General features: G+C 32.4%; 2 protein-coding genes across 2 annotated transcripts in view; both read right to left on the bottom strand.

Annotated features, from left to right (window-relative positions):
- LOC111054083 overlaps positions 1 to 4,170 on the bottom strand; it is a gene marked incomplete in the record, with an annotated part of 158,091 nt that extends 153,921 nt beyond the window's left edge. The window contains 2 exon segments of the mRNA XM_039437303.1: positions 2,861 to 3,028; positions 4,115 to 4,170. Coding sequence (XP_039293237.1) covers positions 2,861 to 3,028; positions 4,115 to 4,170 — 224 coding nt within the window.
- Positions 4,171 to 10,533: 6,363 nt separating this feature from the next.
- LOC111054085 (lipase 1-like) overlaps positions 10,534 to 24,641 on the bottom strand; it is a 30,973-nt gene continuing 16,865 nt past the window's right edge. The window contains exons 4-8 of the mRNA XM_039437302.1: positions 24,071 to 24,323; positions 21,636 to 21,764; positions 19,407 to 19,497; positions 17,219 to 17,358; positions 10,534 to 11,877 (exon numbers count right to left, since the gene is read on the bottom strand). Of these exons, the coding sequence (XP_039293236.1) occupies positions 11,638 to 11,877; positions 17,219 to 17,358; positions 19,407 to 19,497; positions 21,636 to 21,764; positions 24,071 to 24,323 (853 nt within the window). The 3' untranslated portion in view covers positions 10,534 to 11,637. The remainder of the gene's footprint in view (positions 11,878 to 17,218; positions 17,359 to 19,406; positions 19,498 to 21,635; positions 21,765 to 24,070; positions 24,324 to 24,641) is intronic.

The raw sequence follows: 24,641 nt of genomic DNA, 5'->3' as shown, positions 1-24,641 counted from the left end.
CAACATCTAGCATGTGGATTGTATTACCAATGTTGCCAACTGTAGGTACTGAATGTCCCAACTTTGTAAAATGAATGCCATCCTGATTATTACAAGAATAATTACTTGGCAGCACGGAGTGCTGCTACGCGCCCACCGGAAGGCTAGTAGGCTATCATTGATAGCCTGACTCCAGTTGTCTTTAGGAAGCCAAGACATTTTTGATTGTGATATTTTGTATTTTAATTCCTTCAATTTATAACCTATGGTGTTGAATTGATTAAAATTATTGATTGATTGGAAAATATTAGGTAATTAAATAATTATTATTTATTGTAATACAGTTCTGAAAAATTCATTCCACTTATTCATTTAATCGTTTAGAATTGCCCAACTTCATACATTCATTAATTTATTGTATAAAACACTATAATCATAATACAACTATGACATTGGAGGAAAAACTAGGCTGAGCCTGTACTATTTCTCTCCATCAATTTTGATAAAATGTTAATCTTGTCCAAAAGTTATGGTTATATAATCACACACTGCTTCGTCACTTGATTTTCGGTCCAGGAATAATGATTTGAAAATTTTGAATTTTGAAGGTTGATGACTCTAAATGAATCACAGAATGTATCACAATAAATTGAAAACTTTAGAAATATTGCACTTATTTTACTATATTGTCACCCTGAAAATATCAAGAAAAACCTGTTTGGAATGTGGCTTGAAACAAGACAAATTAATGTACTTTCCTCAATTTTTTGTATCTCATTGGAAAGGTCTGCCTCTTTCAAACCACATCTAGAGAATTTGATTGTGAATGGAAGTTTTCTATAGTGAGGTCCACGTTATAATAGCAGTGGAGAAAGATAGGAGAACAACGTTGCCGATCCTCTGTCTTGTCAATGCCTTGTATGGATACCGGTTCATTGATGTAGCCTAATAATAACTGTTCATTGTAACATGCTATAAATTTTCGGCTCCAAGTTTATTGTCTAAATTCAATATTTACTAAATTTGGCTTAGTGGTTTTGCGTTTTGTTTCGTTTTTGTATATGTTTGGACTTTTTAACATCAACATGAACCTCATTCCGAAGTCAAAAGTATGAATTTGAAGTATTGTGCTGACTATAACCTTAGTGTCCGGTTTCCCATTAGGGAACTTTGGACTATATACGGCGAGGTGGAACTACCCTTGGGTCTCCCCACCATTCAAAGCCATACGATAATTGACCGAGCGAAGTGAGGTCTAAGATTCAAGTCGACAGTTTGGCATTTCTCTTAATGTTTAAATGTTTTGAATTTTTATATGTTTATATGTTGCGCATTTACGGCGAAACGCGGTAATAGATTTCCATGAAATTTGACAGGTATGTTACTTTTTTAATTGGGCGTCGACGTATATACAAGATTTTTGGAAATTTTGCATTTCAAGGATAATATAAAAGGAAGAAGGAGCCTCCTTCATACGCCAATATTAGAGTAAAAATCAGACTATAGAATTATTCATCATAAATCAGCTGACAAGTGATTATACAGATGTGTGGAGAAGCCCAGTCTATTGCTGTATTTCAATAAGGTCTATAGTTTCAATCAGGTACTTGTGGATGAGAATACTGCGTGAGGTCTACTGTTCACAGAACTACTAGTAATAATAATAACTGTTCACTCTTGTTTAAAATAATCAATTATATTTTATCAAGCAAGAAATTTTATTTTCCAATGATTTTATAAAGAGTTTCCATAATCAAGATTAAATATTTTGTTAACTAGTTATATTTCTACATTGTTGAGAAACGATCTTACAAAAGAGCAAAGCGAGAAAGAGATAGTGCTATCCGCTTTGTTGAATGATAGACAAGGATAGCAGTACAATTGCTTATCAAACACTGCCATTATAATGTGGAGCTCACTATATAGTTATTGACGTTTAAATGACGGTAAGTGGTAGGCTCATTTCAGAAATAATATCTAAAAGAGATAGATCTCGGAAACTAATGGCGATATTTTTTTGCAAATTTAATGTAGAATCTATGGCATAGAGAAACGATAGCATAAGTAGATATCCCATGGTATAGGGCGTTTATGTCGCAACTTTCACTGTTATCCCAAGCCGATAGTTCACGTAGTTTTAACCTACTCTAGAACATGGTACGCCATAGTGGAGTAAGTCAATTTCCACACAGAAAAACTAAACAAGTAGAGAACACATTATAAGAACCTTTTGTAACTAACTATTGTATGTAATATTGTAATATTTCTATATTGTAAATAATCTAATATTTTTGTAATTGATTTTGTAGTTTTAGTTTTTTGGGAAATAAACATTTATTATTTATTTAAACATTTATTATTTATTATTTATTATTAGTTCTTTCCCATGCAGCTGTGTGACGCTGGTAGTCTCTCAAATTGTGCCGTTCTTACACTCTCACCTCAACAAAACAGTAAACATTTACAATAATCGACTGTAATCGGCTTGAGATAACAGTAAAAGTTGCGATGTAAATTCCCTATACCATGGGATATCTACTTACGCTATTGTTTCTCTATGTCTATGGTCTTCGGCTGTTACACCATTCGTGTGACTCTCTGGCTCGGTTGCACAAAAGCCGGTTGAATTTTAACCGTGATTAATTTCACGAGAACCAATCAGAAAAGGCCTTTTTGATAAGTCGGCTTCTCTGATTGATTCTCGTGGAATTAATCACGATTAAAATTCAACCGTCTTTTGTGAAACCGGCACTCTGTATAGCTGAAGTTATAACAGTTTGTGAGGTTCATGAGAATGTGTTTATATTATTAATAATCTTGAATTATTATTATTATAAATATGTAGCTCTGCATTTAGACAGTGTTCAGTGAATGTTCATACTCCAATAAGGTAGATGGTGTTCCATATGACGATTTGGGTTTAGTGCCTATTATCAAACTCTCTCCTCTGTCACTGATCTGCTTGAAATGGATGAATCCTTCTTCATTGTATTTTATAGGTGGCACAACTTCGTTCACTCCCACATCACTATCAGCCTGGATGCTCCATCTGGAATATATTGGAAATACATTTATCTCGAAATATCAGAGAGAATAATTTGAAAAATCAAACACTGTTATTATAAATTTTCCGCCACACTGCACAGAAAGCAGGTGTTTTCCAGTCCCTACGTAGATCTGAAAGAACTTGTTTGCAGACGACTCTCGTCTGACGTCAGAAAAGGGTTTCTTTTCCGGTCTAAGCCAGAAAGTTGTCTCTTTCCAGCCGCTCATGGAAGTCTGTAGTTAATAAGTCATCCGCTAGATTGGGCGAGTGTCCACTTTCTTCATCAGCTGAAGTGGCCATGATTTCAGTTCGAGTTTCGAATCAAACTAATTCGCTTCGCAACCAGTTTTATTCAATTATTTATTGTTGATTAGCGCATTCCAAATTTTCAAAAATGCTTGAAGATGACGACGCCCGTTATATTCCAAGTGAAATTTTAAAAGAATCTGAAATCCTGACTGCAAATCTTCTACCACTAAAATCAAGAGATAGGTACGATAACAAATATTCTTTATTTTGTATTCTCTATTTATTTTGTCAGCAATACCTGTAGTGTGGCGAAAAATATCGTTCGCACCACAGGCAAAAATGTTTTTCTGCTCTAGGTGCGAAATATACTATTTTAGAGTGGAACGATCATGGAATAGAGAGAAAATATATCAGCGAACAGTATTGTATTCAATGATCTGTAATATCATTTGTATAATGGAATTTTTCATGTGATATCATTGAATAAAACTTGATTCAATTTGATATATATGTTGATGAAGAATAGGAGGAAGAGGAAGGCTTCTCAATAAATGGGAAGACCGAAGAAGTTGAGTAATATAAGATATGCGGATGACACCATCGTGTTTGCAGATAGCCCACTAGCACTGCAACGACTTATCAACGAAATAGCAAGAGTTAGTGAGGAATATGGATTGGACATGAACATAAAAAAGACCAAAATTATGGTTATCAGCAAAAACAAGATTGACAACATCCAGCTATTCATCAACGATCAGCCAATAGAGAGAGTGAAACACACCACGTACCTGGGAACAGGCATAAATGAGAACTGGGATACAACTCAAGAAATCAAATCACGAATTGCCAAAGCCACAGTCGTCTTTAACAAAATGAGTAAACTCTTCAGAAGCCATGATCTTACTCTTGAAACAAATGTGAGACTTCTGAGATGTTACATCTTTTCTGTTTTCTTGTATGGAGCAGAATCTTGAACACTCAATGAAAACATATTCATGAGAATAGAAGCCTTTGAAATGCGACTCTATCGAAGAATGCTAAGGATATCATGGACTGAATATGACACTATTAATGGAGAGGTACTGAGAAGAATGAATAAACAAAGGGAAATTATATGAATACTATCAAGATCCGGAAACTGCAATATCTGGGCCACATCATGAGGAACGACTCCAGGTACTTTTTACTCCAGACAATCGTCCAAGGAAAAATCGATGGAAAAAGAGGTCCTGGGAGGAGAAGAATATCTTGGCTGCATAACCTTAGAAAGTGGACGGGAAAAACATCAGCTGAATTCTTCCGCATGGCTGTGGACAAAATTAGGCTTGCCATGCTGGTTGCCAACATCCGAAACGGATAGGAACCACAAGAAGAAGATATATGTTGACTTTTTCCACCATATCAAGATAAAAAATTGAAATATTCAACTATTTTGTTTGAGAACCAGTGTTGATTTGAACGATTTAACCATACAATGTTCAGAAACCTTGTTAGATTGAGATAACTGTTTATTGTCTTCATAAAAATAATTGTATTTTTTACCCCATTACAATAAAAAAATTGTGGCGCACTTACACAACTTTCCTTGCCGTTATGAAAATTGATCACCTGACGCTAGTGTTCACGCACATCTCAAGTCTACTATTCAGTGATCTGAGTCAGCTGGTGACAGGACAATAACGCTGGAGACACACGAGGTCTGCTATCTCTTCATAGTGAATGACTTAATAGAATCAACAGTTTCCAACAGTTTGCATTGGATAATCACATTTTCACGAATTTCGAGCTTATTTTCAATTTTTTGGTGAAAATGTTACTGAACATTAATTGTAGAGATTTTTGTGCTCAATCTTTTCCAGTTGAATTATTTCGTTCAAATTGTATCTGAAGCCTGATAATTTGGAATCTAAAATTCAAATTAGCATGGATGAGGCGGAGCTCCTGGAATTTTTACAGATATGGTACTCATGGCAGTTGATAGAGCTCATCAATGACTATTCTAGTTATAAATTTGATCGGAATCGTTGAAGCCGTTTTTGAGAAAATTGCGAAAAACCCTGTTTTTGATAACATTTTCGCCATATTAGCCGCCATCTTGAATTGCATTTGATCGAAATTGTTCGTGTCGGATTCTTATAAATTGTAAGGACCTTGAGCTCCGAATTTCAAGTCATTCTGTTAATTGGGAGATGAGATATCGTGTACCCAGACGCACATACACTCATATACACACATTCACACACATACAAAAACCAATAACCAAAAACCACTTTTTTGGAATCAGGGGACCTTGAAACGTATAGAAATTTAGAAATTGGGGTACCGTTTTTTTTTACGGAAAGCAATACTTTCCTTAACTATGGTAATAGGGCAAAGAAAGTAATATACCCGTTTCAACCTCCACATTTGAATGCGGATTAGTCGCGGTTTGACTCAGTGGTCGCCTTGATATCTGCTATCGCTGTTAGGCGTATCTTTGGCATAATTTTGAAGCCCTTTTACCACTAAACTCTCAAGACCTAGTTGTGAATCTGTACAAACTTTACATTTCATGTTCAGTTACTCTAGATAAAGCTGAGAAACGTAAATAAAGCTGTTATGGTAGGCTATTTGATATTCAAACTCTGGAAAACGCCGATTTTTGGCGTATCTTCACCGTCATTTTGTAGCCTTCAATACTATATCATAGGCCTACACTCTAGCTAACCTGTGTTCCAGAGTTGAACATTGTCTCTCAATTAGTTTTTGATAAATCTGAGGAACGCAAAGAAAACTTAGGATAAAGGATGTAGAACCGCATATCTTAAACGTCGTGTGTTACTCACATTCTCGAATGTAGTTTTAAAACTATCTGAATTTGGGAAAGAGAAAGTTTTGGGCTTTGAGCCTGTTGTTCCTTTTCCAATCATTTATTGTTGAGAATGATATTGTATCAATCAATATATAAATAAATAAATAGTATGCTATGAAAGATACATCCAGAGGATACAATTTTTCAATTTTTCTAAAGGCCTACAATATATATTATTCAATGTGATATTTTGTGCTGATAATGGAAACTCAGAAGAAATGAAAATGGTTTTCGTTATTCACTTCCACGTCACTACTTCCCTAAGGCTCAGTTGCAGAAACGCCTGTTGAATTTTAATCGTGATTAAATGTCACAACTCACTAGAACAATAGAGAAACAATAGCATTTAAGTAAATATCCCATGGTGTAGGACGTTTATGTCGCAACTTTTACTGTTATCTCAAGCCGATAGTTCATGTGATTCTTTCTCGTGAAGCTGTGTGACACTGGTAGTCTCTCATATTGTGCCGTTCTTACACTCTCACCCCAACAAAACAGTAAAATTTGACAATAATCAACAGTAAACGGCCTGAGATAACAGTAAAAGTTGCGACATAAACACCCTATACCATGGGATATCTACTTACGCTATTGTTTCTCTATGCTAGAACCATAATCGGTGAAACCTTTGATCTTCTCGAAAAAGTATTCTCTCATTGGTTCTCATGACATTCAATCATGATTCAAATTTAACAAGCTTTTGTGCAACCGGGCTCAATCTTGTCGCGTACCCCAGGTTGGAAGCCATTTGAAATTCACATTCATTCATTAATCCGTTAATACAGTTACAAATCATAATAAATATTGGATAAAAATACTAAGAAATTGTCAAATACCACAGATTTATTGATAGTTAGTAAGACCGGTTTCGGTTGTTAAACCATTGTCAATCTCTGATAAACTGAAACTAAATACAAGAGAAGCAGAATTTATACTACTATAATTATAGTCCAGTCAATATATACATTGGTGCATGCAATTTATATTGTAATTCTGATTTTCTAATATATTATTTGGGTACATAAGAGAAGTCCAGAACCAATATTTCTTCATGCAAAATTTCCTTGTGCTAGATACAGGGTGGCACAAATACCTCGTATTTTCGGCTCATTTTCCAGTTTTCAGCTATTTCTGTCAAATATCGTAATCTGACCGAAAAATTTGCCTCTACCTTTTTTAAAGACTATAAAATGAGATCATTCGGAACTCTCTCTATCTCCAATGAGTACTGAGTTATGATTTTCCAAAAATGAGTAAAATTTGAAGAAAAAATCAATTTTGATTATTTTTAGTTTTTGATCAACAATATCTTCAGATTGATGCAATTCAGATGTCTAATTCAAAACTCCTCTGAGCGTATTTTAGTGCTCTACAAAGTGAGATCAGGTAGAGCGCCTTATCTCATATAGATTTCCAGGTACACCTGACAACAATGCTCCTTGTATTGTGAAAAAAACACCTAATTTTCAGCTTCAACCATCATCACCAACTACATTGTCCTCACATTGATATTCCGCACAATGACATAAGTTCATGAGATTATGTTCTATAAGAATCACCCGTTAGATGCACTTCATTTCAGTATTTCCTAGTGAAGAGGTGTACTTATTAAGGACACCTCAGGATCAAAATTTCAAACACTGACATAAGTTCATGAGATTATGTTCTATAAGAATCACCCGTTAGATGCACTTCATTTCAGTATTTCCTAGTGAAGAGGTGTACTTATTAAGGACACCTCAGGATCAAAATTTCAAACACTTCTAACTTCTGACACAATGCTCAGATTTCATCGTACTACACTTCATTCTTCTCGTTTCATCAAGGCGGTCCAAAATAATGCACCATAAGTCAAATTTTTTCGGAAAATGGAAAACTTATTGTTGAGTGTACTTAAGCCCGTATTCCAATACACAAAAAATGGCCATAATAAATATAAAAAATAATAAATATATGACTGGGCGAGAGCAACAGGCCTGCTTTACTTTAAAATGTTATAAAAATAGTAAACTTACCGAAAAATAAGTTATCATATTTTCACTTTCAAAAATTTTGATCAAATATTGTGCCCAGTAGGGAGAAATTGAATTTTTGGATTTGAAATCATGAAGCACGAAATAAGAAATTGATATTACACTTGATAAATGACTGAAAACTGTAAAAACTTAGGGTTTTCATAAAATTTGAGACAAAATTAGACCTACTTCCCTTCCAATATAGGCCTACATCTAAAAATTGAATGGGAATTGATAGATTACTGCAACGACTCCAGATACAGCTTTATGAAAAACCGTATAGTTGAATTATAAAACGTTATGAAATTTACAAAACCTTATATTATTTAATATAGCATTATAGTTTTTGTCCACTTACCCAGAAATAGCCAGGACGAGGAGCAACAGGGGTGATACTCCGCAAAATTTAATCAACATCATAGAATCGAATAACATGAAACAATCATAACGAAACTCCCATAAACGTCCTTAACCGCCCGTTAACGTTGCTAAACTAAAGTTAAATTCAGATCCTGTTGTTCATAAGCGTCAACTAATTATCTTGTTTTTCATTCGCGAGCTTGTAGTGACTCTATTTTCATCCACAAAAATGGCGACTTATATGGAAAGATGGCGTCTAATTATTCAAAAATAGGGTCTTTATTGGTTTCATTGACGTCAAGCAAAATGTGAAATGCTGTTTTGATGATGTAAAATTGTGTTGTTCAAGGCTTAGAAGTTATGCTTTTCGAATTACAGTATTTTAAAAAAAGAAAATGCTCTAATAAGCCATTATATTTTGAAATAATTCTGAACTGTAGTTTGGAGTTCACCTTAAAAGGACCTGACGTTCATTAGTGATCATCAATATAGAGATCTCAGACTCAGACCATAGATAACCATCACATGATTTTCCGTTCAAATTTTGAATTCAGTTAAAATTAGAATTTGAATTACATATAAAGTAATAATTGTAATTTGATGAATTCGACATCAGCCAATGTCAGAAGTACTTGACCAATCACGTGCGAGTACACTTCAGCTACTCAAACCCATAACGAAGTCTTATTGGCTGTTGCTTAGTAAGACGTCTCTATTTTATTCAACTCACCAGTGAGAAGACAGTATTGAGCTCAATGATTTCGAAAGTATACCGTAGTCTAGCCAATAATAGTACTGTAAATGAAATGGAAAATATATGCGTCATTGTTTTACTTCGGGGTTGCTTAAAGCTGCGTTTACACGAAAGTTATTAACAAAATGTTGATAACTGAATCCTTATAGATTTTATTCAATTGAACGGGACTTGACAAACATATATATTCATCATGTGTATGATAAGTTATGTTTAATCTGAATAGAATCTATATAGGTGTAAACGCAGCTTTAGAGTGGTTTGGAGGTAACTATGTAGAAATACCAAGTACAGTATAATGAAGGAGTCAATACAAAATTATTGAATTTTTAAGACCTATGCTTCTATGAAGATTAAAGTCTACATTTTTATGCAAATTGTTATTATAACAGTAAGTTTATATTCAATATTAAGTTCACCAATAAAATATCATGTTTATTGGATAAATGTCTAGTCTATTCAAATGACCAGTGAATCTAGTATTTTTTAGTTAAAAAATTAAACGATTCATACTTTGTAGTTTTGTATATACTTGGATACCACTTCTTTGGTCCACTGATACTTATCCAAACTGAAAAATACTGTGGAAATTGTGAAATATTCACATTAATATCAAATACGATTGGGCCTATTTACGTGCTTCGTTTTTTTATTATTATTATTTTTTTTTTTTTTTTATTTACAATGCAAATAATACTAATGTAATAACATTGGCAGATAAAATAATAAGGTAGCCTTGTGCTATTTTTCTTCCAAATTTATATAGGATAGAGTCCAAGAAAAGGTTAGAATTTCACTTGTACAATTTTTATAAATTTTTTTTTCCAAAATAAACAATTAAACTATACATTTTGAATTTAGATGGCTTGAATTGATAAATTGATTAGAAATATTCCACTCAATTAGCACTTTTAATGATTAATATTGAGTTATTTAAGAAAATTTGTAATTATTGAAGGAACACAAACTTGTAAACTCGTTGTACAGTTAGCCAGAATTTCCACATTAAAGTTCTTTTTTCGTAATAATATCGAGTTGTTTTCGAACTCAGGTATGCGTCATGATGTTGTGACCTTCATAATCAACCATTTTGAATTCCAATTAGATTTGTTATTCAAAATTATTCTTGTGCACAATGAGTCAGAATGTGATCTTGAAACAGCCATTTTGAATTTTAATTAGATGAATAATTATTCAAAATGGAAACTATAGTGAGCTATAACTTACACACAAGTAGTAGCATAATGAAAACAGGTTAATTCTGCCTTGAATACCGATGGCAAAGAATGTGGGTAGGTACAGTACTAAAATGAAAAACACAATGTAAAAATGAAAAACCGTTGGAAATTGAGAACTACTTTTTAAGAACTACATACTGTACCTAAGTACAATTTCATATTATATGAATTGGAGAGAAAGTATTAGCAAACATTGAGTAGCCTAAATGAGATAGTCTATGAGAAAAAAACAATAAATCATGGAGAAAAATAACAAAACATTAAATAATTGGAATGTACATTGCAGGATGGTGAAGATATTATAATATTCTCCCCCATGAGTTCTTACACCATCTTGTTTTACACGTTTACACCCGGTTTCAAAGATGTATTTTGAACCGATTTTACAAAAATATCTCCGTTATTATTCTCAGTCATGAATAGCAGAACAATATCTTTATGTAAGAAGACAGTTGTGCAGAAATTAGCGAGTTTGGATTACAGCTGCATAACTTTGAAAATGGAGAATCAATTTACATTTACAAAGAAAATCTAAATAAATAAAGAATACTGTAACTTGATTAAAACTCACTGTTTAGTAGTTTAGAGTACCGGTAGCCTACAACAACTATATCACCCAGTAATATAGTTACTGTAGTTTAGAATAGTTTACAGAAGCATAATAATTGTGTTGATAATACTTTTCAAGTGAAAAGTGGAATCTAACCTCATTCTTTTTTGAAACTTTTATTTGTAAAAATTTGGGAGAAGAGAGTTTTGGGCTATGCCTGTTGTCTTCTCCCAATCATATTTTAATTATGATTTGTGATTGTTAATAAAATAAATAAATGAATGAATAACACAAAATACCAAAGTGTAGCTTTTCGAGTTGAGATCACTGATTGGTCCAAACATCTCATTCTATAAAACTGCACTATCACAAATGAATTTTTTGTGAAATTCGCTGCAGATATGTGGAATGAACTATTGCAACATCATTATTTCTAGAATAATGATTGAAGGGAATCAGAAAGCTTCGATTTCAGAGAAACAGCTATCTGTATTCCATAATAGTATAATATATTTTATAATATATATTATATTTTTATGAGAACTATAGGCTACTTTTTATACGGATGTAAATTTCCAACATGTCAGGTTAATGGTTACATGACTTTGATACAGTCCTTATTATGATCACAAATGTTTTTCACGATTTTATCTGTCGGAGCCAAATCCCTATCTCTTTTGGAAAGTTCATCAGTGATGGATGCCTCCATTTTCCGTCGATATTCCAAATTCAAGTCGGAAGTTGGCCACAAAAAGTCCATGTGACCGAAGGTGAGATAAGGTATCTTCATCACAAACACTAGATTCGGGAGACTCCTGGCTAAGTTCTCACAGTCCTGGAAAATTAAAAAAAAAACCTTCTTAAATTTATTCATTTATACATACAATACCATTCTTAGAATCATTCTTGAGAATGATTGAGAAAGGAACAACAGGCTCAAGGCTCAAAATTGCTCCTTTCCCAAATTTGGATAAAAATTAATCAATTGTCAAAATTGGTTTCCAAGACAAACTACGATCAGGTCTATCTCTAGTAATAATATTAATGGATAACAATAAATCACTCAAATATTCTATATTTTTTGAGAATTAAGTCTGCATCTCTTTGATATTATAAAAGTTAAGATGCTCAATGCTCAAATGAAAAATGCAGGCGAGCGAAGCGAGCCTGCTGATCTCATTCCTGGACGATCCAGCCGGGGGTCCAGGGGGCGGAGCCCCCTGGCCAGACGGATATGGCGAGCGAAGCGAGCCTGTCGGCTAGTCACAACATAATTTTGAATCATGATGATCTTTCCATTCTACTTTAGCCGCTCGGCCGACAATTTCGAAAACATAGGTCTGTAGAATGGAGTAGTATATAATTATTATCAGCCCCCCTATTGAAATTTCTGGTGAGAAACCATCCCCAATATTCACACAACATATTCCCAAAGTTTCATGCCGTTGTCAAGTAGTTTTCGAGTCTATATAGGGAACAAACAAACTAACACAAAACACAAATATTATTTAATTTGACTTATATAATTCTATTTTTGATAAAATTGAAAGTAAATAAAATTAAAATTTATTAAATTCAGTAACTTCAAAAAATACGTATATAAGTAAAATAGTATACGTATAAAATAATTAAAATAAGTATATCTTATATTAATAAGTAAATAGGTATGTTCATATTGAATAGTACAGTATCAACTCGTTCATTTATTTTCCACATTTCAACATGAGAATGACCTAAGTTATGATCGAAACCATTCATTGTAATATTTTTAATAAAAATAGGTAGGCCCACTTCAAGTTTCCATATTGTTTTTATTATTCTCTTTGATATTGTATTAATAGAAATACATCTCTGTATTTAGTCGACTAGGGCCCAGTTTCTCAAAGTCTGAGAAGCAAAGGACCTCTCCAATTAGCACTTGATTACAGTTTAAATTTAACAGACATTTATGGAACCAGGCCTGGGTCTCTATATTATTGTGAAACAGGTTAAGAGCTATTCACCATTGAAATTTACTGGAAAAAATATCATTACTTCAATAACGGATGCCCATCATTTTCCATGTGAAATATTGAATTTCATGACTATGAAAACTAATGTTTCATTTCAATTTCAACTCATTTCGATGAATCCTCACTGATTCCTTCATTTCAACTTCTCACAGATTTTATTTTCAACTAGCAGGAAATTTATCAAATAAAATCATAATTAGGTACTATCAAGGTGCCTAGAATACATACAATACTTGTATTATCGGTACATTATTTATTTATTCATTTATTCGTAGATATAAAATATCACAAATCATATAGAATAATATGATTGGGTAGGAACAACAGGCTTGGCCCAAAACTATTCCATTCCCAAATGGGAATATTTTTATATTGTATTAATAGGAATACATCTCTGTATTCAGTCTACTAGGGCCCAGTTTCTCAAAGTCTGAGAAGCAAAGTACCTCTCCAATTAGCACTTGAACACAGTTTAAATTTAACAGACATTTATGGAACCAGGCCTGGGTCTCTATATTTTTGTGAAACAGGTTGAGAGCTATTCACCATTGAAATTTACTGGAAAAAAATCATTACTCTTCAATAATGGATGCCCACCTTTTTTATGTGAAATATTGAATTTCAAGGCAATGGAAACTAATGTTTCATTCCAATTTCAACTCATTTCGATGAATCCTCAATGATTCCACCATTTCAACTTTTCACCGATTTTATTTACAACTAGAAGGAAATCTATCAAATAAAATCATAATTAGGTACTACCAAGGTACCTAGAATACATACAATACTTGTATTATTAGTACATTATTTATTTATTTGTGGATACAATATTACAAATCATATAAAATAATATGAATGGGTAGGAACAACAGGCTTGGCCCAAAACCAAAGACCTTGAAGACCATAGACTCACATGCAGCGCTAGTGTCGTACTTGGAATTGAAATCGGCCATTGAGGGGGCAACCTATAAGATTATTACATACCATCAAACCAATGCCTTTGTAATCTTTAATATTAAAAAATTAAATATTATTAAATACTATTAAATTCAATATTATTAATATTTAAATATTATTAAATACTATTAAATTCAATATTATTAATATTGAATATTAATAATTTAATATATTATGTATAATATCTCGTGCTAAAATACCCCAATCATGGCGGCCTTCAGTTTCAAGTAAGAGCTATCAATGGGAAGGCATAGGCATTGTGGGTCTATATCTCTTTAAGGTCTTTGCCCAAAACTATTCCATTCCCAAATTTTGATAATGTTAGATGTCCATAAAAATAGGTTTATGTTCCCTCTGTTAATAGTTCAATAGGTACTATTAACCATAAAATAGGAATTTTAAGAGGAAAATTAATATTATTTCTCACCTGTTCCAGTATCAGATCACCGCTGGCGATATAGAAAATCATAGGAGCTCGAATCTTGCTCAAATTATACAGAGGCGGTGACTCCGAGCCCCAAACTTTCAAATTTTTTTCACGTCCATAATCGTACCTTTGAAAATTCGCTGCAAAGATTAATTTTCACACTTTCATCAAACTTTGTGAAAATGAACATGAATATTTTAAAAACACTTGAGAAGTGAAAATTCACTTAGGCTACATTCATTGGTAGTTCCGTCGTTTGTCGTCTGAATGACGATTTTGTAAAAAATGTTGTTTGATAGATAGGAACATGACTACCTCATGACTACTTACTGTGTTTTTCTCACAAGTACAAATTAATTAGTATTTTTCTCACAAGTACAAATTAATTAGTATTTTTCTCATGAGTACTGAACAAATTAATTAGTCTGTAGAAGTATACTGTACATTTTTGTCTAAATTGTTTATGATTCGTTTGCTTCTTATTAAGATATTGATTATCATAGTAATTAATATTTATCATTATTGGCGTTCGCTTCTTATTATGATATTGATTATCATAGTAATTAATTCATAGGCATTGGAGATATCTAGCTACCTTTGATGGAAGTTGCAATAGTTTAAAGATAAATAAATACATTTTAATTGTCATTAACTTATATCCTTCTGACTTGTATAATGTTCAGTATTGGTTTTGACTTTGTCGATTGCCAATGTTGCTTAATTTTATTTATTAAAGCTAATACTGAACATTACTGTATACAAGTCAGAAGGATATAAGTTAATGTAATTGAAAGTATGTACGGTACACATACATGAACACAAACATGAATAGGCCTATATCTAAAGTAAAACCAGAAAAATATATTCAACACTAGACAAACACAGTAGGTACTAATCAAGGCCCAGTCAATATGGTTAAAACGAGAATTCAATTCAATTCAATTCAAAATTCTTTATTCATTAAAATGCACTATACAATAAAATTATAATAGTATTATTATTACTAGAATACCCCTACAAGACTATACGTCTGTGTGTAGGGGTGAGTTCCAGGTTACCTACTGGTTCTAGATCTATTGCGTTCTATCAATTTATGGCCTGAAATGGCCTGCATGATTTTCTAGTTCAGAAATAGCCACATTTTACCAACTTGATAGCTGAATAAAACACATCGATAACATAGGTAATTTATTATCATAATACCAAAACTGTAAATTATAGTTTTAAATCCATAACAAAGTTAAGAGAAAAATATCAATGAAAAAAGTAAATTTGAATGAAATAAAAGTAATATTATCAAACAAGACATATTGAAGATTTCTTAGCAACAACATGTTAATAATACTTCTAAATCTTGAATTTTTTTTTTTAATGAGGAAAGAAAAATAAATAAATTGTAGATTTATTATGTGTAGGAGCAGTGATCGGCGGATCCTCAAATGATATCAGTACAAATGTACCGATTTATTACATAAGAAGGAGAAGGAGTATTAAGATTCTCACTGATAGAGTCAAGAAATAGAAGAATTCCGGGAAATAAACAGATTAATTCAATGCAAGTATACTGACCGAAGCAAACTTTCTGTCATTTTCCAGCCCATACAGTACAGCCAGAAAGAAAAGTTTTAAATAATCAAAGAATCAAATATCAATAGTCATATCAAATATCAATAAAATATCATAAAAACAGCTGTGGTTTTTTGCAAAGTGTGAAGTTTTTAGCTCAAAAATTTCCAGTTTCATTCAAAATTTAGACTTTTTAAATAACTATTAAGGTTACTGTTCTAGATTTATTGATTCTAGACTCTAATAGTATCTATTTGATTCAAAATTTGCTCGTTTATCTGAGTATTGAAGAGCGTAAATTGTATTTTGAAAGTGAAAGTGACATAACCAACATTTTGATTTGGACAGTATAGTATAAATTGGAAATGGGACAGTTTTGGGCATGAGCCTGTTGTTTCTTTCCTCATGTTAAGTATTTTTACACAATGTGATAAATAAATAAATAAAAATCGAAATCCAAGAACTATATCTGTCATCAAATCAATAGAAATCCTACAAGAAAAATATTTTCATTCCAATTTCAACTCATTTCGATGAATCCTCAATGATTCCACCATTCCAACTTTTCACCGATTTTATTTACAACTAGAAGGAAATCTATCAAATAAAATCATAATTAGGTACTACCAAGGTACCTAGAATACATACAATACTTTGTATTATTAGTACATTATTTATTTATTTGTGGATACAATATTACAAATCATATAAAATAATATGAATGGGTAGGAACAACAGGCTTGGCCCAAAACCAAAGACCTTGAAGAGCATAGACTCACATGCAGCGCTAGTGTCGTATTTGGAATTGAAATCGGCCATTGAGGGGGCAACCTATAAGATTATTACATACCATCAAACCAATGCCTTTGTAATCTTTAATATTAAAAACTTAAATATTACTAATATTTAAATATTATTTAATTCAATATTATTAATATTAAATATTAATAATTTTAAATATATTATGTATAATATCTCGTGCTAAAATACCCCAATGGCGGCCTTCAATTTCAAGTAAGAGCTATCAATTGGAAGGCATAGGCATTGTGGGTCTATATCTCTTTAAGGTCTTTGCCCAAGACTATTCCATTCCCAAATTTTGATAATGTTAGATGTCCATAAAAATAGGTTTATGTTCCCACTGTTAATAGTTCAATAGGTACTATTAACCATAAAATAGGAATTTTAAGAGGAAAATTAATATTATTTCTCACCTGTTCCAGTATCAGATCACCACTGGCAATATAGAATATCATAGGAGCTCGAATCTTGCTCAAATTATACAGAGGCGGTGACTCCGAGCCCCAAACTTTCAAATTCTTTTCACGTCCATAATCGTACCTTTGAAAATTTGCTGTAAAATATATTGTCACACTTCCATCAAACTTTGTAAATTGTAAAAATAAACTTGAATTTTAAAAACACTTAAGAAGTGAAAATTGGTAGTTTCGTCGTCTGAATGACGATTTTGTAAAAATGCTGTTTGATAGATAGGAACATGACTACCTCATGACTACTTACTGTATTTTTCTCACAAGTACAAATTAATTAGTGATTTTCTCATGGGTACAAAACGAATTTAATTAGTCTGTAGAAGTAAACTGTACATTTTTGTCTAAATTGTTTATGATTCGTTCGCTTCTTATTATTATGATATTGACTATCAAGTCATTAATTTATCATTATTATAGGCATTGGAGATATCTAGCTACCTTTGATGAAAGTTGCAATAGTTTAAAGATAAATAAATACATTTTTATTGTCATCAATTTTATATCCTTCTGACTTGTATAATGTTCAGTATTAGTTTTGACTTTGTCCATTGCCAATGTTGCTTAATTTTATCCATTAAAGCTAATACTGAACATTATACAAGTCAAAAGGATATAAGTTAATGTAATTGAAAGTATGTACGGTATACATACATGAACACAAACATGAATAGGCCTACATCTAAAGTAAAACCAGAAAAATTCAAATATTCAACACTAGACAAACACAGTACTAATCAAGGCCCAGTCAATATATATGATTGGGACAAAAACAAAAAAGTTTCAAATTTCAATAATCATATCGAAATCCAAGAGCTATATCTGTCATCAAATCAATAGAAATCCTACAAGAAAAATATTTTCATTCCATTTTGAATTTTTGAATATTTTAAGAGGTCCTTGTTAAGTAACCTATTCTTAATAATGAGTAGGAAAGCCTTTGAAATGATAAAAGTAAATTCGTATGGCTTTTGTTGGTGGGGATTCCCTTGCGGGACTTTTAAATGAAATAATTTTGGACGGCCGGTTTATTACCGGTGCTGTGTGTGTGCAAAATATTAAAATCTCAAAATTTAAAATCGGTGTGTGTGCAAGTAGTCTAATTCATACCGATAGTAAAAACTTATTTGTGGATAGACGTCCCAATTAATATAAATAAAAATATAAATCTCAGTACCCTTTTAAATTATTTCGTCACAGCTTGTCTCGGGCATTAATGCCATTTTCATGCATGTTTTCCGAAACATGTTGTGACAATATAATTTAAAAGGGTACTGAGATTTATATTTTTCTTATTTATATTAGAAGTAGTCCTAGTGAAAAAAGACAATAAAATGGCGTAGGCCTATCAATTAATATTTTTTTGGAACTTATGAACTCATTCGTTGATTTGAATCAATAATCTGTAAATTTTGAAGAAAGCTGATTTTTCCAAACAATGCCTTCAAGAAATGTTTGTGATATTTTGCTTATGCATTTGCAGGATTCTGTCCCACTATTTTAGAGGAAAAAATCATTCCAGTGGAAGTATCACAGATTTCTCCTGCATATTCAAGTTGAAATAAATGCTTTTTCCTACAGTTACGTTGAAAAGTGGCCATTGCTGCACTGATTACAGAACGCAAAGAATCACTTTTCCGCTCTAGTGCGGGAAAAATTTTTCTGCACTCCAGATTTGCAACATGGCAACGCAAAATACTTAGTAGGTTATATGGAGCAACAGTGCAGCAAAATCAAAATGAAGTTGGTAACAGTGACTGCTGTGGCTGCTATAGTGAGCAGAGCTGCAACCAAGCACAACGCGCTAATTATTAGTATTATATATTATAACCAAGGACAACATTTTTATTCAATTTGACAATAAATTAAGGTTTTTATCAATAATAGAATTACACAGAAAAACATTTGATGCATTTCAGGCAATTTTACCCATAATTACCCACTTTTCATATTCAATGGTAACTGTAGGAAAAACTTAATGTGAAATACGTGCGCAAAGTTCCTCTGCTGCACTCAAGAAACCATTCCGCCCTCGCCCACGGCTCGGGCGTAAACGTTTCTTTTGGTGCAGCAAACTGTCACTTTGCGCACTAGTTGCACAAATAACTATTGTGTATGAATTATTTATTACCTGAGCCCATGACTTGCAAAAAATGTAGGAAGTTTTTCGTAGATGAACTATCAGGAAATACTTTCTCACCATGAGCCCACTGTATCATCACCTGGATAAATTGAAGAACAAATAATGCCAAAAAATGTTATTGAAGTTGATTCAGACTTATTTTATCATTTATTTTCAAAATTGAATAGAAATCGATTCTCATTCATTGAATTCCCTATTATTCTATTATCTCCACTCAAACAAATTCCTCTCAACAAATTCCACTAACGTAAGTAGCCTAATTCAGAAATGACTATGAGATTAGCCTACTTCATTTTAAATATCGGGGCACCGAGCTTTGCTCGTTATTTTTATTTATTGATAGACAGAACACAATTCTCTAAAATGATCGTGTTTATATTTCACAGCTGGCTATACGTCATCTTATTAATTTCGGGGATGCGATATTTTGATTTTTCAAATACTCACTTCTTTACTATCCACAGCTGTTTCAGCCAAGGATGAATTATCCTGCAAATATCGTTCAGCGAGTTTTCTCAAGGATGAGACCTAGTGCAATCAAATCTTTATATCATAAACCTACTATGTTCCAAATTTCGTGAAAATCGTTAGAGCCGTTTTCGAGATTAGTTAAACATAAATAACCAGATACAAGAATAGCCAGATATAAGAATAACCGGATATATAAATACAGGAATTGCTCGCTTAATATAATATGATATAGAGGAATTTATTTGTTTTTCTCTACAAAAATAAAGTTCAAATATGAAGCTGGAACGTTACTAGTGACTAGCTCGTTACTAGTGACTAGCTCGTTACTAGTGACTAGTTCGTTACTAGTGACTGGTTCGTTACTAGTAATAATAAAGGAAGTTTTATCACTTATTTATAAAATGGAATAATAATCGATTTCAATTTATTGAATTCCCAATAAATTACATTTTTTCTATTGAAGTTAGTAGAAATTTGAGACTAGAGAATATAAAAGGTAATCTTACATTCATGGTAATTGTTTACATCAAAGTTTCATACAAAAAAACCCTTCGATTTCAGATACTGTTTTTGGTGAGATGTAGTGATCAATGATGGAACACCGGAATGGTTAATTCAATGGAAACATTCCAGTGTTTCATTTGAGCTCTCTGATCTTGATCAAGCAACCAAGCTACAGGAGACCAAGATATCATCTTTTCATGCATGCTCAAGATTGTATGATTTTCGATGATTTTGTATGATTGTAGGATGGTAAGATTTTCTAATTGATTCATTTCAATGATTAAATGAGTTCATCCACATTTCTATTGATCTTTAAAGAGGCCAGAACAGCAAAGACGGTTCATCTTTATAGGAAAATATGAATTTTGTTGAATATTATATCGATAGAACAATAAATTGAACGCAGTCGTAGATAAATAGATAGGTAAAACACCCAAGGAACTGATTGTTACTGTATGGTTGCTACACCAAACTTGAGTTCTCTTGATTTTTTTTTATTGGTGTAGCAAAAAAAAAATCAAGTGTCTTCAATAATATATTTTCTGTATAGGGCTACTTGTAATAAAAATAGAAAGGAAAATGAATAATTCGAATAATTGAATAAGGGTGATTAAATAATTCAAAAAGGGTGTACTGAGGTTTTTATTCTTCTTTCCATTTTTGTCTTCAATAATCTACAAATGCTTCTGGAAATTTATGGCATTATTTCATCTAGCAACATCAAGCTCTCTATATTGAGATGATTCAGTAACTTATTATGTTGATCAATAATATTATAAATATTACATTTATGATATTAATTCGATTGTGGAACTGATGTTGCTAATATTAACGAAGCTTGAATTATATTCAGACAAATACCATGGGAACATATTCAAGAGTTTTCCTCAATCAACTTATATGAAAATTATGATTCAGAAAATTTTAGAGAAACGTGCTACACGTTAAAGGATTGTTTTACCTTCTCTCTTTCCACATTTTTCTTTTAAATAATTGAATTAATTTGGTTGTTCTGAGTAAATGCTTTTTGCTTTCTTTTCACATTTTTCTCTATAAGAATTCAATTGATTTTATTATTTCAACTGTGTAAATGCTTTCTGCTTTCTTTTTTTTATTTACTATATTTCGTAATGTATATAAGTTGAATTGTCGTTTCATTTACTTGTGTAAATATATGGCTCTTTATGGATTTCTGTGAGCATTTGTATGTAAAGAAAATGAATAAATAAATACACTACTTACCATTTTAACAAACTCAAAAGCCACTCTCATATACAAGTGAAAGTCCTCGTGTTTACACTGATGTTCAGACAATCCTTCCATCCCGACTCTGGGAAAAATCTCCACCTTTTTTCTCCGCAAATTTTTCATCTGTTTGAAATACAAATTCTCAATTTCAATAATTGTTTTTAATGGTGATTTAATATTATAATACATAATTTCTATGGAAAGGAATAGTTTTTTATCGTGATACATGATTTCCATGATATAGGAAGAGATATCATTTAGAATTTGAAATTCATTTATACAATATATACATTATCAAAATGATAGGGAGAAGAAAAAAGGTAACCTTGTAGTATTTCTCTCTCAAATTTAGATAACACATAGTCAGAAATAGGTTAAGTCTTGTAGTTCTCCAATTCGCTAAATTTTCATTCCTCAAGTATTTTCACAAAGTAGATTTTCAAATTTAGATGCATCAAAACCAAACGTAGGAGAATATTCCACATTATTATAACTAAAATAGGAAATATTCACATATTAGAAATATAATTTTGAAAAACTACTGTAAAAAATTCCCATTCAAACTTATCAATTTTCATAGATTTGCATGATTTTCATTCATAGGATATGCATAAAAATTCAAACTTTACACATTACTTTTCCATTTTTAATGACATGATTAATTTATTTGTATTGTGTTTGAATTAGTTATTTTAGGAATGTGCTATAATATATACTACTACTAGCCGTCAGGCTCGCTTCGCTCGCCATATCCGTCTAGCCAGGGGGCTCCGCCCCCTGGACCTCCGACTGGATCATCCAAGAATGAGATCAGCAGGCTAGCTTCGCTCGCCTGCATTTTTCATTTGAGCGTTTTTATTATATGTTAGGACAATCAAGTCGGGGGTCCAGACTAAACGTCTGGCTAAACGGATATGGCGAGCGAAGCGAGCCTGACGGCTAGTAATATAATATTCCCAGGATTGAAGTAGCAGTGCCTAATCAATTTCTCCGCGAAAAATGCATTTAAATCTTCAACTTGATGCCAACCTAACAAAGTCAACTCAACTTAATGCCAACCTGACAAAATTATTAATTTAGTTGCCAGTTAACAACTGTTTCGAAGAGGTAGATATCTAGATTATAGTTCTATAGTAACATATGATATGGAAATTTCAATTATAATTAAGAGATTGGGAGAAGAAGAATATACATGCTGAAAGACAAACTTTAAACCCTTAAAAACAACCCTTAGAGTTAAAATATTGCCAAAAGATTTCTTAGTGCGCCTCTAAAGGGCCAACTGAACATAGGCTACCTACCAAATTTGAACGTTTTTGGTCCGGTAGATTTTTAGTTCTGCGAGTGAGTGAGTGAGTCAGTCAGTCAGTCAGTCAGTGAGTGAGTGCCATTTCACTTTTATATATATAGATACTTTGTTTAAATCAACTTCTGACTTGGGATGGACATGCGCAGCAGAGAAGGCACACAGCGGGGCAAGGGATACAATGGCGGCTATGTCGCCGTTCTCTACTGGCCAGCGTTCTCTAATTTCCAGTGAGTATTCAAGCGCTCACTAAACTTAGGAAGTTTCCTCTCTGCAATCACAGACTCGACTGACTCCCTATTCGACAAATTGACAACTACACTTCCACCTATGACTCAATCCATCACTGCAATTGGCTGATCTCCCTCCATTTCCCTGCGCCGCAAATTCCTCCAAGTCTGAAGAAGATTTACTCGAAGTATAGTTTTTCTTATTCAATATTTTTTCAAATAAAACACATAATTTCAGTGAACTATCATTATTTTTTTAAAATTTTCTTGCTGCTGAAGAATGTGCTTATCACTACGACATTGATGAGAATTTGGAGTGGAAAATATGTTGTTGAAAAGTGTATAGTATAATAGAGAATTGATAGTGAATTAATGAATTGAATATAGAGATAAGTAGAAAAAGAATAACTGCTCTCTATATTTTCTCTTTCCAGTTTTCGTTCATATGTCTAAGTGTGCTATGTATAATCATATTCATGGGGAATGATTCAACTTTGTATTGAGGATTATTATTTTTGTTGTATTATTTTTGTTGTGGTGAAATAAAATTTGATTTTATTTGATTTGATTTGATTGAAAATCTTTTCGAAACAATTATCACTTCAATGATCGATTGGCAGAAGATTAGAAGTCAATTCTATAAATGAATAAGAAGAAGAAGAAGAAGAAGAAGAAGAAGGAGAAGAAGAAGAAGAAGAAGAAGAAGAAGAAGAAGAAGAAGAAGAAGAAGAAGAAGAAGAAGAAGATTGATCGACTCAAAATAAAGTCAATCAATTCAGAGATCGATTAATTCGTTGCAAATACATTTTTTAAATCTCTTTTCTATGTGTAATTTTCAATTTATGCTGATAATTAGAAGTGACGAATTTGCCTTCACAGAGTAGGTTACTCACCAATTGTTCGTAGATGAACTGATAGAAATAGGAGTTATCATTGAGCAGAAAGTGCCATCCAGCCATTTTTGAAACAGCTGATAGACTGATCATTGAATTAATCTTTCTATTGTAGCTGGGGACGGTTGAAGCCATCACGTAGAATGCAGTGGTGCCCATGGAATGTCCAATGTAATTCAGACGGGGGCTTCTCGTGTGGTTCAGTATGAAATCAATCATTGCCGGCAGATCTTTTCTTCCAATGTCATCAAAACTAGAAATTTTATCAAAAATGGCCAGTCTTATACTTTCAACTCAATCATCTACAATTTTCTATGTATATAAAACAGGAAATAATAGCTTATACCATAGAGAAACGATAGCATAAGTAGATATCCCATGGTATAGGGCGTTTATGTCGCAACTTTTACTGTTATCCCAAGCCGATAGTTCATGTAGTTCTTTCCTATGCAGCTGTGTGACGCTGGTAGTCTCTCAAATTGTGCCGTTCATACACTATCGCCCCAACAAAAAAAGTGAAAATTGACAATAGTCGACAGTAATCGGCTTGGGATAACAGTAAAAGTTGCGA

Source organism: Nilaparvata lugens, chromosome 11 (assembly GCF_014356525.2).
Source record: "Nilaparvata lugens isolate BPH chromosome 11, ASM1435652v1, whole genome shotgun sequence".
Classification (NCBI taxonomy): domain Eukaryota; kingdom Metazoa; phylum Arthropoda; class Insecta; order Hemiptera; family Delphacidae; genus Nilaparvata; species Nilaparvata lugens.
Note: the sequence above shows the minus strand (reverse complement) of the source record. Positions and strands in the feature narration are given on the sequence as shown.